Source organism: Aotus nancymaae, unplaced genomic scaffold (genome assembly GCF_030222135.1).
Source record: "Aotus nancymaae isolate 86718 unplaced genomic scaffold, 86718_ANA_hifiasm-v0.15.2.pri h1tg000009l, whole genome shotgun sequence".
In the NCBI taxonomy this organism is placed as follows: Eukaryota; Metazoa; Chordata; class Mammalia; order Primates; family Aotidae; genus Aotus; species Aotus nancymaae.
The window spans coordinates 14,181,206-14,196,459 of NW_026988420.1; the positions used below are offsets into that span (position 1 = coordinate 14,181,206).

General features: G+C 44.6%; 1 protein-coding gene across 2 annotated transcripts in view; it reads right to left on the reverse strand.

Annotated features, from left to right (window-relative positions):
* Nucleotides 1-625: 625 nt before the first annotated feature.
* The window catches only part of EBPL (EBP like), a 35,933-nt gene continuing 21,304 nt past the window's right edge, over nt 626-15,254 (reverse strand). Inside the window, exons 2-4 of one of the 2 annotated variants that reach the window (XM_064373591.1) lie at nt 14,601-14,670; nt 8,947-9,085; nt 626-6,783 (exon numbers count right to left, since the gene is read on the reverse strand). In XM_064373591.1, coding sequence (XP_064229661.1) covers nt 6,543-6,783; nt 8,947-9,085; nt 14,601-14,670 — 450 coding nt within the window. In that variant the 3' untranslated portion in view covers nt 626-6,542. Of the gene's footprint in view, nt 6,784-7,798; nt 7,824-8,946; nt 9,086-14,600; nt 14,671-15,254 lie in introns of those variants that run through there. The other variant, XM_064373592.1, reaches the window with a different exon arrangement.

The following is a 15,254-nucleotide window of genomic DNA, read 5'->3' on the forward strand; positions in this document are numbered from 1 at the left end:
AGAGCCCTCAAAAGGAAGTGGGTGGAGAAGGTTGGCTCATACCTTAGGCCTGCCAGCTGCTACCTAGAACCTTGAGGGCATTTATTTATTTTTATTTCAAAAATTATTTACTTTTAGTTTTTGTAGTAATGGGGTCCCACTGTGTTGCCCAGGCTGGTCTTGAACTTCTAGCCTCATGTGATCCTCCTGCCTTGGCCTCCCAAAGTGCTGGGATAACAGGTGTGAACCACTGCTCCCGTCCAGAGGTCACTTAATAAAAATTGAGGATAGCAACAGTTAACCTTTTCTCATGCAAGGCTTTGCCCAATTATTCTCTTTATAAATAACTTCTCTTTAGAATCAAACTCCAGCCTTTTTTTTTTGAGACGGAGTTTTTGCTCTTGTTACCCAGGCTGGAGTGCAATGGCGCAATCTCGGCTCACCACAACCTCCGCCTCCTGGGTTCAGGCAATTCTCCTACCTCAGCCTCCTGAGTAGCTGGGATTACAGGCATGCGCCACCATGCCCAGCTAATTTTTTGTACTTTTAGTAGAGACGGGGTTTCACCATGTTAACCAGGATGGTCTCGATCTCTTGACCTCGTGATCCACCCACCTCAGCCTCCCAAAGTGCTGGGATTACAGGCGTGAGCCACCGCGCCCGGCCCCTCCAGCCTTCATAACAAACAAGAAAAAGAGCACATGGATTTTAATAATTTTAAAATAATGAAGAACAAAGGAGTCTTCTCCAAACTTTTCCATTTTGATTTCCATCAAGACTTTCTTTGACAAGGTTTTCTTTTACAATTTCCATATTGTAATCTACAGACTTTTCTTGAAGCCCCAGTATAAATATTTCAGGAGTTATAGAGCTCACATAATTAAATACAAGCAAACATCATCATTTAAACACTCTTAATAGGTTATGCTGACCTTTTGCCTCAATATTATCTAGAAAGGAAGAGTTTGCAAAGGAAATTTATGGTATAAACAACACTGGGGAGGTATCTTAGCCCATTTTGTGCTGCTATAACAACAGAATACTTGAGTCTGGACAATTTATAATACACAGATTTATCTGGCTCATGGTTTTCAAGGCCGGAAAGTTCAAGATTGAGGGACTGCATCTGGTGAGGGACTTCTTGCTGTGTCATCTCATGGCAGAAGGGTGGAAAGGCAAAAGAGTACAAGCATGAGAGAGAGACTGAAAGAGAGACAGAAAGAGGGAGCCAAACTCATCCTTTTATCAGGAAGCTGCTCTGCTGTGATAACCAACCCACTCAGCAATAATGGCATTAATCCATTCATGGGGCCACAGCCCTCATGACCTAATCACATTTTTTTTTTTTTTTTTTTTTGGGACAGAGTCTCACTCTGTTGCCTGGCTGGAGTGCAGTGGCGCGATCTCAGCTCACTCCAACCTCCACTTCCTGGGTTCAAGCGATTCCCCTGCCTCAGCCTCCTGAGTAGTTGGGATTACAGGCGTACGTCACCACACCCAGCTAATTTTTGTCTTTTTAGTAGAGACAGGGTTTCACCATGTTGTCCAGGATGGTCTTGACCTCCTGATCTCCTGATCCACCTGCCTCAGCCTCCCAAAGTGCTGGGATTGCAGGTATGAGCCACTGCACCTAGCCCCTAATCACCTCCTAAAGGTCCTACCTCTCAACACTATTGCACTAGGGATTAAGTGTCCGATACATCCTTTTTGGGAGACACATTCAAACCACAGCAGGATTCTTTGCACGAATCACTCCCTACAACATAAGCTATTCATAATCCAGGCAATTCATTTTATATATTCATTAAAGCATGCCTTCTATGGCTGGCTCCCACGCAACAAATGTGATGGGGAAAGGATAGGAGTAACAGATCTCTAAAGATCACAAGCAAAATGTAGACTTTTAAAATAAATTCTGCCAGGTGTAGTGGCTCATGCCTGTAATTCCAGCACTTTGGGAGGCCAAGGTGGTAGGACCGCCAGAGCCCACAATTTTGAGACCAGTCTGGGCAACATAATGAGATCCCCATCTCAAAAAAACAAAAACACCAGGCGTGGTGGCTGTGCCTGTGGTTCCAGCTACTTGGGAAGCTGAGGTGGGAGGATTGCTTGAGTCTGGGAAGTTGAGGCTGCAGTGAGTCCTGATTGTGCCACTGCACTCCAGCCTGGGGTGACAGAGAGACTCTGTCTCAAAAAAAAAAAAAAAGAAAAAAGAAAAGAAGAGAAAAAGAAATTTCAACTGTTTATCAAGTAGCTGGAGATATTGAAGAGGGAAACGATATTGAGGCAGTGCCTAGTTCATTGCATCTAAGATGCGGTCAAGCGTAAGATGTACTGTACTTTGGTAAGAAAAAAATGGCAGGGTGTGGTGGCTCACACCTGTAATTCCACACTTTGGGAGGCTGAGGTGGGCAGATTGCTTGAGACCAGCTTCGATATGGCAAAACCCAGTCTTTTTTAAAAAAAAAAAATCAAAAATACAAAAATTAGCTGGGAGTGATGGGCGCACCTGTGGTCCCAGCAACTCTGGAGGATGAGGTGGGAGGATCACTTGAACCTGGGAGGTGGAGGTTGCAGTGAACCAAGATCAGGCCACTGCTCTTCAGCCTGGGCAACAAAGCGAGACCCTGTCTCAAAAGACAACTATGACACATAAACTGCCAACTATGACACATAAACTGTAAAATGCATCCTAATTTTAAAAATGTTAAAATGTGGGGAGTAATACCACCTCAGGATCAACGAACTACAGCATTCCCTCAGTCCGCTTGCTCCCACCTCTCTGTGTCAGGGCATGACGGGATTCTACTCACAGTGCCTATGGCTCCTTAACTGCTACACAGGGACACTAACCCTCCTCCCAGCTCACTTAATTGTGAAGCCATTTAGATGTGTCCTTACTTGGCAGCAGAATGGATCTGTACTCCAAGTTCCTGTCAGAGTATAATCCCCACTTCTCTCCCATTCAATACTCAGCAAAAACTCAATGGAGAGAAATCACGCTTGCAGTACTGCCGGCAGGATCGGCAGCCCATCCATTTTGCTCTACTCTGTTTACCCTTGGATTGAGCCAGATCAGCAGAGAGCAAAGTGCTGGGACCATGCTGGGTAATCCCTCATGGGAAGGCCCCCACAGATGCTCCTGCTGGCGCATGGCTGGCTCACACCAGGGAGGCCGTTAGAAACAGCCCGAGTTGTCCTGAATCTGCTGTCAAGGACACAGCAATGGGTCTTGATGAGGACCACCGGAGACATTTTTTAGGTCTTCATACCAGAAATTAAAAAAAAAAAAAAAAAGACTTTAAAAAATGGAGGATATTATCACTACTTGTTACATACATGCAGCACATTTTTTCATGTATCCCATAAATGTGCACAAATTGAGTATGAAGGTGTTTTTCTTAATGCAGTTCTTATGATCGTAAAAGTTGTGCATGGATGATGTATTAGTCCATCCTCACATTGCTACGAAGAACTACCTGATACTGGGTAATTTATAAGAAAAGAGGTTTAATTGGTTCACGGTTCCACAGGCTGTATAGGAAGCATGGCTGGAGAAAGCCCTCAGGAAACTTACAATCACGGCGGAAGGCAAAAGGGAAGCCGGCACGTCCCACATGGCTGGAACAAGAGGAAGAGGTAGCAAAGGGGACGGTGCTACACACTTTACAACAGATCTTGTGGGAACTCTATCACGGGACAGCACTAGGGGGATGGTGCTAAACCATGAAGACCACTCTCATAATCCAGCTGCCTCCCACCAGGCCCCTCCTCCAACACTGGGAATTATAATTCAACATGGGATCTGGGTGGAGCTACAGAGCCAAACCGTATCAGGTGATGCAAAAGTCACTTCCTCACAAAGGTTTCTGACTATGGTTAAAACACATCAGTCTGAGTTTAGCCCATGGGGAAGAAAAGAATACCTACTGATAATGAACCAGAAAATCTGACTGAATAAATTATCAAATAAAATGATATTATGAACAAAAATAAAATAAAGTATACCCTGAGCAACACAGTAAGACCTTGTTTCTATTAAAAATTTAAAAATCAGCTGGACGTGGCAGCACATGCCTATAGTTCCAGCTGCTTGAGAGGCTGAGGTGGGAGGATCACTTGAGTTCGACAGGTCAAGGCTGCAGTGAGCCATGATCTTGCCACTCCACTCCAGTGATGGAGTGAGACCCTATCTCAAAATAAGTAAACAGAAGTATAACAAATATACAGAAAAGTACATAATATATAAATGTACAGCCAAACGAATTAGCACAAATTGTAACTACCCTAAGTGAAAAAAACAGGACATCACTAGCATCTCAGAAGCTCCTTATGACTCCTCTCTATCTCTGCACCCATCTTGTCCCCCAAAGGCAATTTCCATCCTGATTTCTTGATTTTTCATTTTTGTTTTTTGTAGAGACAAGGTCTCATTATATTGCCTTGAACTCCTGGACTCAAGCAAATCTCCCACCTCACCCTCCCAAAGTGCTGAGATTACAGGCATGAGCCATTGTGCCCGGCCATCCTGATTTCTAACACCATTGATTAGTTTTATCTGTTTTTAAACTTTACGTGAATAAAATCACAGAATATGGATTCTTTTGGTCTGGCTCCTTTTGCTCCTCATTATGTCTGCAAAATTCCTCCATGCTGTTATGAGTAGCAGAAGGTTGTTTGTTTTCTTTTTTCTTGTGAGACAGGGTCTTGCTCTGTCTTCCCGGCTGAAGTACAGTGGTGCAATCACGGCTCACTGTAGCCTTGACTTCCCAGGCTCAGGCAGTCCTCCCACCTCAGCCTCCTGAGTAGCTAGGACTAAAAGCACTGCCAAACCTTTTTTTTTTTTTTTTTCATCTGTGGAGTGAAGGTCTCACTATGTTGCTCAAGGCTAACCTTGAACTACTGGGCTCAAGTGATTCTCCCACCTTGGCCTTCCAAAGCATTGGAATTGCAGGCATGAACCATCATGCCCAGCTGGTTGTGAGTTTTCATTGCCGTATAGTAATCCATTTATATACATACCATAATATATTCATTTAGATTGTTTCCAGTCTGGGGCTATTATGAATAATGCTGCCATTTTGGTGAATATATTAAGCATTTCTGGGAGGTACATACCTAGGAGTCAAATTGCTGGGTTACAGGATATAGATGCTTAGCTAAGACCTGGAGATCACTACGGGATGACCACAGAATGGACCACCCCCAAGGGCAGCACTACCAATGAGACCACTACTAAGGCTACTCAGCCCACCGACCCTTTATTCCTGCTGCCCAGCTACGACTGCCTCTTGACACCCAGGGAGTTGGGACACTTGGTATACTAATGCCAAACTCTCACGTTTCCGTGACCTTACTTGTCTGCACAAAACAGAAAAGAGGGAGAAGGAGAGAGAGTGGGGGTGGGAGTGGCAGGGGGAGAGAGGGAGAGAGAGGGAGGGAAGACGACAGGAGAGAGAGAGAGAGAGAGAGAGAGAAAGAAAGGAAACAATAGAAAATGGCCTCTATATTTGCACTCTCCAAATCTCAAGTACTTCTGAAAGGTAAAACTAATTTGGCATCTGGGACCCTCTGCATGGTAGGAAGCCAACCTAGAAGGGAGTGGAACACAGACTGAACTATCAGAGCTACAGTGTCCGCCACAACATACCAAGGGCCTGGTCTATGTGCTGGGCAAGGCAGAGATCAGCTCTGTGAGCTTAGAGTCCAGTAAGACAGGCAAGGATTGAACAAGTTAAAGTACCTGCTCCTCAGCCACCACAGGACTGCTAAGTTCATTGCCCAAATGAGGGTAATCACATCTCCCTCTTGGTGCTGAGGGGTAAGTGCCTAATTGGTGCTTTGCTTCTCTCAATTCTGTAGAAGGTTAGGGCATGCATTTTGCATATTTACCTTATACTCATCTTATTATTTCTTACTCTCATTTTCCCTGTGTTCCTATTTCCCGATTTACTTTTTAGCATAATGTATTATGTATTTCTGCAAGGCATCTCCAGTCTTCCTCCTTGAAAAAGGACAGACATAAATCAATCATCTGTCTATGTGGGCCCCCAGTGTCTACCCATTTACTCGAGAGGAGTTAGCTCACTCACCAGCTCCTATTATGTTTTGATGGGTTCACAAATTTTAAACAGTATAAATATAAAAACAGAATCTTTCAGTTCATTTCTGGATTCACACTGGTAACCAAAAAAGACTAGTGAGAGGATTAAAAGATGAGGCAAGAACATGTCCTTTGGAATAAAAAATTAATGTAACACTACAGTATTCTAAGACGACTGGTTTTACTATTGTGGAACAATTAATGCCAGACATAAAATGTATAATTAAGTATGTTATTATTACAAGTTCAAATTTGTTCTCTTTTCTATATATCACCATTTAATTGGACACCACCACCACAATGGAAACTGGTCGCCTTAAAACCAATTTGAAACAGTTTGTTCAGGAGCAAAAATACAAAAAGCAAGTATAGACTGGAATGTATTACATTTTGGCCAACGAAAACATTTGATTCATTCTGGCTCAAAAAGTTAGAGCATGGTGTTTATGGTTTTGAAAATTCACTGAAACTTCTTCACTGAACTGGTTTCTTTCTGATGCATTTTGTTGAGTTCTACACATGACTGCCAAAGTAGCAGTCCTGGGATCAGAACCCACACACCATTAAAAAAAGACAGGTAAACCCAACAGTAGAGCCAGTTGCTGGTGTTGAGGTTAGGGCTCCTGCTGAGCCACTCCGGGAGGAAGGTCATCCAGCAGCCGTACAGCTCACACACACACAGGGTGATCTGCAGGAAATGCCTGTTGGAGAGAAAGGAGCCCAGGATGAACCACCAGCTTGGCACAGCGTGGTGTCATGAGTCGCGACACCTTGGCTGTAATGGCAGCATCAACAGTCTTCGCTATGGTTCCGCTCTGAAGTTGGGCCTCAGGTGTCGGGGTGGTGCTATTTTGATGGGGGCAAGTCCATCTAATTAATGAAGGCTCATTCTTTCCTTAGACTAGTAACACTGCCCTTTCTAGAAGATTATTCACAGAGTTAAATAAGAACCCTCAGGGCTGTATGTATCCTGACCCATTCTTAGGAAAATTTAATGAGGTCACACCTGACTTAGCACAGAGATGCCTGACTGTGATCCTCACCAAAAGCCATTATAAAAGGGGACAGTGAATAATTACCCCTTCCTCAAAGAGTGTAGCACGGAAGAAAGGAAATAACGAGGATAAAGGGCCAAGCCCCGGGTAAGTAAGTGCTCAACAATGCAAATATTACAAGTGTTTCAAATAATAAACACATGAGCACATGTATTAAGTTTGCAACCAAGGGCACGGAGTGAAAAATACGTCAAGGTACCAAGGAAAAATTGAATTTTTATTGCTAACTATCTCTCTAAAATTGGGTGAGGAAGGAAGCTTTAAAGAAGACTTCTGAGGCCGGGTGCGGTGGCTCACGCCTATAATCCCAGCACTTTGGGAGGCCGAGGTGGGTGGATCACGAGGTCAACAGATCGAGACCATCCTGGTCAACATGGTGAAACCCAGTCTCTAATAAAAATACAAAAAATTAGCTGGGCATGGTGGCGCGTGCCTGCAATCCCAGCTACTTAGGAGGCTGAGGCAGGAGAATTGCCCGAACCCAGGAGGTGGAGGTTGCGGTGAGCTGAGATCGTGCCATTGCACTCCAGCCTGGGTAACAAGAGCGAAACTCCGTCTCAAAAAAAAAAAAAAAAAAAGACTTCTTCATTATAAGATGGTGGAAAATTGCATGCAGCTGTGCCTACTTGACATTGTTTTAGGATCATCTCAGGATAGCAATCTATTCACCCCAGGCCACTTTGTCCCTAAGGAAAGAAAAGGAAGGAAGGGAGGAGAGTTTAATAGTCTCTCAGAGCCTGAGTGATAGGATCGATAGTTTTTTTTCTTTTCTTTTTTTTTTAAGACGGAGTCTCGCTGTGTTGCCCAGTCTGAAATGCAGTAGCTCCATCTTGGCTCACTGCAACCTCCACCTCCCTGTTTCAAGCAATTTTCCTGCCTCAGCCTCCCACGTAGCTGGGACTACAGGCACCTGCCACCGCACCTGGCTAGCTAATTTTTGTATTTTGAGTAGAGACGGATTTCACCATGTTGGCCAGGCTGGTCTTGAACTTCTGACCTCATCATCTGTCCACCAGGGCCTCCCAAAGTGCTAGGATTACAGGCGTAAGCCACCGCGCTCAGCCTCTCTGCACTCTGCCCACCGCATACCCTCCACAATCTGCTTCTGAGAAGATTTCTTATTTATCTTGCAAGTCTGACTCCAAATTATGTAAGATAATTTACTTCGTGTATAGTGAGAAAGGAGTTTTCTTGAATGATTTTGGGGGAAAAAGATGGATGTTATTCCCCTTTTATTCTCAAAGTGTTGGCAGCAAATTATCCAAGAGTGTTAGCGCCATTCTTGCCTCTACAGAGTCTAGGTTGTTACTAAAATAATATTTCTCCTATTTTTGATTCTGAAAAGTCTAAATTATCCTAATAGCACTATCACCCTTATCTCATATCAAATAATTTTCATTTCTTTTCTGCTTCTTATTTTGGAGACAGGGTCACCCAGGTTGGATTGCTAGTGGTATGATCATGGCTCACTGCAGCCTTGACCTCCCAGGCTCAAGTGATCCTCCCACTTCTGCCTCCTGAGTATCTGGGACTACAGGCACATGCCACCACGTCTAATTTTTAAATTTTTGATTCCTTGTAGAGACACGGTCTCACTGTGTTACCTAAGCTGGTCTCAAACTCCGGGATGAAGTGATCCTCCCGCCTCAGCCTCCCAAAGTGCTGGGATTACAGGTGTGAGCCACCGCTCCCGGCCTCTATTCTACCTTTTATCTAACAAATATATGTGGTCACAACCTACTCCAAAGGTCACTTAAGTGTTGACAGACCTAGTGTTTCCCCTCCTTCCAGCGGAAGAAGGGCACCTACCGGTAATGTTTTTCTTTGACTATGGCATAAATGAGGAACAACGCCAGAGACCCATCCAGGGCGACAGTCAGAATTTCCACAGACACAATGGTTGGATCGAAATAAAGCCATCTTGCATCAGCTTTGCCATATTCTTTCCCTAAAGACAAAATCCATGTTGTTACTGAAATGGCAACCATTTTTATGACAGTCCATGGAAAGGACCTTTTTTCCTTTAAGCTGGAGATAAGATGAATAATCGCCACTCTCTCTGGATTCTTCATGATGCCTTAGTGGAAGGCAGGAGAAATCCTGGGACCAAAATGCGTTTACTACCTGATACAAGCGCTAAGACCAGCAGCAGGTTACACGTGTCCAATCATTCAGTTTACAATGTGCCTTCACATACGCACCCTCCTCAGCCCCACCCTCTTCAACGTAAGTAGCAGAATTTTAACAGAATTCACTATGGTCAGATTTTGCAAAGACAATCTCTGGTAATGATCTTGGTAAATACATTGTAATTCCTTACTTCAAAATTTCAATATAAATTCTGTAAGTATAATGGAGATGTGGGAAATTTGTTATGAAGCACATGTTTATGAAAAGCACATTTATTGGCCGGGCGCGGTGGCTCAAGCCTGTAATCCCAGCACTTTGGGAGGCCAAGGTGGGCGGATCACTTGAGATCAGGAGTTTGAGACCAGCCCGGCCAATGTGGTGAAACCCTGTCTCTACTAAAAATACAAACATTAGCTGGGCATGGTGGCGCATGCCTGTAATCCCAGCTACTTGGGAGGCTGAGGCAAGAGAATCGCTTGAACCCAGAAGGTGGAGGGGTTGCAGTTAGCTGAGATTGCGCCACTGCACTCCAGTGGGCAACAGAGCGAGACTCCATCACAACACAACACAACAACATATTTATTAATAACAGAAGAGAAACTGGGTGCTGAAGGGACACAGGCAGGGAGGGGAGGAGAGAGCCCGACTGCAGAATGAATCACAGTGGGCAGAGGAGTGTCCCCGCCCACAGGGACAGGGGATTCAACATGGCCCTCACACAGTCTGAGCTGTGTTGCTTGGGGAGCCAAGGTGCTATCAGAGATCCTTCCAAAGCCATTATCAGAATGGTTTCTTCTAGAGAGCACTATGACTCACTCTCAGAGTGGTTTCTTCTAGGGAGCACCATGATTCAGAAAGTCTTTTTAGGGCTGGAATGATGGCCAGGCACTGTGGAGGCCATTAAAAATCATTTAACTACTTTTTTAATTTGTAAAAGTAATACATGCTCGTTCTAAGATCTCAAATAATTACAGTGAAAAAATGGAAGTCCTCACCTCTTCTCCCCTTTAATACTGTCTCGGATTATTCAGAAAAGGTGTGATGGCCACAGAGGAGCCCCACGACGTGCTAGTGAGCAGCACAGAGCCCTTGTCTCATCAAAGCCAGAGGAAGGATCCCTTGGGGCCAGGGACAAAGGTTTCTAACGAAAGGCTGTCCTGAGAGAAAGGACAGTAAGAGGATTATTGAATGGGATAACACACAAGGCACGTGCTGAGGGGATGTTCTGTGAGAGGCCACTGAGAGTCATCAGCCTGTCCTTAGCCGACTGCAGTCTCCTGTGCCTTTCAGTAACTGTACTAACTGGAAAACAGTGTCATAGTGAAAGGAAAAGTTTCTCCCCTAAATTTAAATACACATACAATAGGTGAAATGTACCAGTTAGTGCAACTAAACCTAATAAAATATCACTTAAGTAAAGCGTCAGTTCTTTAGGAACAAAAAGATTAGTGGGTGTTAAGATACTGGCCAAGTTTTTTTTGAGACGGAATCTTGCTGTTGCCCAGCCTGGAATGCAATGGCACAATCTCAGCTCACTGCAATCTCTGCCTCCCAGATTCAAGCGATTCTCCAGCTTCAGCCTCCTGAGCAGCTGGGACTACAGGTACCTGCCACCACACCCAGCTAATATTGATTGATTGATTGATTGAGACGGAGTTTCACTTTATTGCCCAGGATGGAGTGCAATGGCTAGATCTTGGCTTGATGCAACCTCTGCCTCCCGGGTTCAAGCAATTCTCCTGCCTCAGCCTCCCGAGTAGTTGGGATTACAGTCATGTGCCACCACGCCCAACTAATTTTGTATTTTTAGTAGAGATGGGGTTTCACCATGTTGGTCAGGCTGGTCTCAAACTCCTGACCTCAGGTGATCTGCCTGCCTTAGCCTCCCAAAGTGCTGGGATTACAGGCTTGAACCACTGCGCCTGGCATAATTTTTGTATTTTTAGTAGAGATGGGGTTTCATCATGTTGGCTAGGCTGGTCTTGAACTCCTGACCTCAAGTGATCCATCCACCTCAGCCTCCCAAAATGCTGGGATTACAGGCACGAGCCACCGTGCCCAGCCTTCAACAAGTCTTTTTTTTTTAGCATTTGGAAGGCACTCTGCCAGGCTTTGAGAATGCAGCCACAAGTAGGACCACGTTGACCTTTAGTGGCCCGCATTCTAGTGAGGCTGAAAACCAGACAGTAAGCGGTGGTTAGAGAATATGAAGACAGGGAAGATGCGACACTGAAGCCAGACTAGGAACTTCAGGGAAGACTTCCCAGAGGAGGTGTTTTGATCACTGCCTCTCTGCCCTGTTGGTGAGGGATGGATTCCCACCCGAGGGTTATGGTGATGGCTGAACCTACAACACCCAACACTGGGCAAATGAGATGGATGGAGGTTTATTAGTCATATATACTTATGGCTCAGGGAAGGAGGACATCTTGCCATGCAGAGCCACATGGGACCTGGGAACAGTGATGGGGCACTGGCCATGGAGGCAAGCTTTGCAGTAACAAGAGGAGGGGGTGTGTTGAGCCCCGGTTCCTGAGAGAATGTGATTGGCTTGTTTGGCTAATTCCACAGGCCTGCTGCAGGAACTGAGGCCTGCCACTGAGAGACAGGCAGGCACTGTGCCTGCTCCCCTTGATCGGGAGGATTGTCTGATTAGGGAATCTTGTATGTGGAAGCAGAGTGGGGAGAGAGACTTGCAGCTTGGCCATTTGAGGCCCCCTGGATCTTACCAGATATCAAACCAGACATAATACTGAAACCTGGCCAGGCACGGTGTCTCATGCCTGTAATTCCAGCATTTTGAGAGGCTGAGGCAGGTGGATCACTTGAGGTCAGGAGTTTGAGACTACTTGAGGTCAGGAGCTCGAGACTAGTTTGGCCAACATGGTGAAACCCTGTCTCTATTAAAAATACAAAAATTAGCCGGGTACAGTGGTGCACGCCTGTAGTTCCAGCTACTTGGGAGGCTGAGGCAGGAGAATCGCTTGAACCTGGGAGGCAGAAGTTGTAGTGAGCCAAGATCATGCCACTGCACTCCAGCCTGGGAGACAGAGCAAGACTCTGTTCAGAAAAAAAAAACAAAAAACTAGACATAATAGACATGATACTGAATGAATCCTAATTTCAGGCCTTATACCACAAAAGGAACTTCAAATCTGGGTGGAAAATAACGTTGTTTTAGGGAGAAGCATGTGCAGAAGTCTGTAGCTGAGAGAAGGTAGCGTGTCTGCATCTCCAGAGAGTTTAGCACTGCTGATGGTGTGGGAAGGTTAATGCCCGAGAGGAAGGTAGGGGACAGTTAGTTAAGGGGCCCTGGAATCCACCTGTCCTGGCACGTCAAGCCTCTGACATCTCCTCTACTGCTAAACTTTAACCATTTGTTTGCTTATTAAAAACTGAAACAATAAAAGGACAAACAGGATCATTAAAAAGCCTGATGATGTGATCATTTCCATGATTCTGTGACTGATAACTGGGCTTCGGTGAGGTTTACAGGGAAAAGATGCAAACTAAGGGTCAGGCTAGATTTCCTCTACCAGAGCCACTGCTGTGTCCTCGATTAGGGCGTAGAGATTAGGATAAGCTGAGTCTTCATGAAGTTTATGGCCAGCCCTGCATCCTGGTGAAGCCAAGGACAGAACACAGGTCATCCTCAGAAGGTCCTGTCCTAGACCCGCAGAATCAGAATCTGCATTTGAGTAAGATTCCCGGGTGATTCTGTGCACTTTGGAGCCTGGGACGCACTACTTGCTTTACATTATCTACTGGATTTTTACTTTCATGAAAATACAGGACACCTTCATTAAATGAGTTTTTACTGCGTTTTGATTTTAGATATTGGGTCTCACTGTATTGCCCTGGCTAAACTCAAACTCCTGAGTTCAAACAAGCCTCCTGCCTCAGCCTCCAAGGAGGTGGGACTCCAGGCTCACGCCGCTGCATCCAGCTAGTTTTCACTTCTTTAAGGTACGTAATGTAAATGTGAAGAGGATGGAGAAAGACTGTGTTAGACATTCGCATTTCATGGGATTGAGCCAAATCTGGGCTGTTTGCTTTCTCTCAGGCCAGGCAGAGCAACCAGGGGAGGAGGTGTCAGCACAGTATCTGGCAAAGGGGAGAAGAGGACACTCAGCAGGGAGGAGCCATGACTCAGGCTGGGGTCCTTCAGCCTCTGGGCTTCACTAGCAATCCCCAAGCAGAGTTTAATGCAGCTGCTCAAAAGTGCATAGCTGCATTCAGCTGAGCCCCTGGATCTGAAGTAGCTCAACTCTGGTCAATGGGGCTCAGACTCCTTGGCTAGGACTTGAGGTATCAAAGATGACACACTTTCCTTTGGGAAGTACCAATGAGCCTACTCAATTCTCTAGACGTTTCCTAATGCTAGTGGTAAACAGGAGTCCCCACACAGATCCCAGCTGGAGATGATTTCAGAGTCACGAAAGAAATGAGATAAATGATGCAAAGTTTCAGAAGCAAAACCCGAAAGCAGTTATCCTGAGCAAGGCAGTTTTATAAAGTGGCAAAGGTACTTGTTCATATTGACACGGTGCATGGTAGGACATCGATGCTAATCGATTGAATATTGGTTGATTAACAATGAGCATGAAGACTTCTGGAAATGACCTACAAGACCACAAATATATATGTACAACAAAAAGAAACGATATTAAAAGTATGGAAAAAGCACCCAGTTTAAATGCCACAAACTCTTCCATTTGCACTCACTACAAACATTTTTTATTTCATGTATTTTTTTTTTTAAACTGGACGGAAAATGATATGTATTGTTTCTTAGAGATGGAGTCTTGCTCTGTTGCCTGGGCTGGAGTGCAGTGGTGCAACTGTGGCTCAATGCAGCCTTGAACTCCTGGGCTCAAAAGGTTCCCCCTGGGACTACAGGTGTGCACCCACCACAGCGGGCTCATTTAAAGAAAATTTTTTAGAGATAGGGTCTTACTATGTTGCCCAGACTCAAGTATTTTTTTTAACATACAGCTTACTGAGATGCAATTCACATGCCACACAATCCACCTACTTAAATAATTGATTTTAGTGCAGTCACAGGTTTGAAACATCATAATCTAATTTTAGAACATTTCATTACCCCCAAAAAGAAATCCATGCCCATTAACAGTCACTCCTCCTTTTCCTCCAAAACCCCCACCCCTACAGTCATTCCCAGGCAACCAGTAAGCTACGATGTCTCTACAGATTCACGATTCTGGACATTTCATATAAATGACATCATACATTATGTGATAGAGGCATTTGACAGTCACACTTGCAATAAACCTCCTCCAACATTTCAAATGCAAAAGTTTTTAATTACTTACATAAAGAAGCTATCAAGCCATCGGAATTTGCAACGCTTCCTACTAAAGACAAGTAGACAAAAGGGCCTTCCTAGAGAGAAGAAACGAAAACAGGCTCTAATACAGCATCACAACCACAGGATGGCACCGCAGACACACGGCTTGCCTGGCTGCATCCCCCACCCCTCTCCAGGGCTCACATCCTGGCCAGAGCTTGCAAACATCCACATAACCTTGTGGGATGCGATCCCAGGGCCTGGTTACCCGGACCTTGGAAATGGGTATGTCTCACCCTAATATACAATAAATGTTGCTTTTCAGTGATAGCATGTTCTTCTGTGGAAAAAGTGAAATTTTTGCATATGAAAAGAGTTTAACTATTGTATTAGAGTAAGCTCTAGATTATTCCATGGATCTTAAGTCTTTGAGAAGAACCTCACAAAAGTTCACTTTTTTTATCTCAAAAAATCTAAGATCTTAAAGAGAAAGGCAATCAAAAGTTTATACCGGCACTGAGCAATCCTCCCCTCCTCTCCTGTATAAGGGCAAGTTTAGGAAGATTTAGAACAGTTACAGGCTACATTTAACATTCAGGTAATAAAATATCTGCAATTACATTTAGTATTTTCTCATCACTGAAATGCTTCTTTGCCTAAGATTTCTAAAACTAAACAG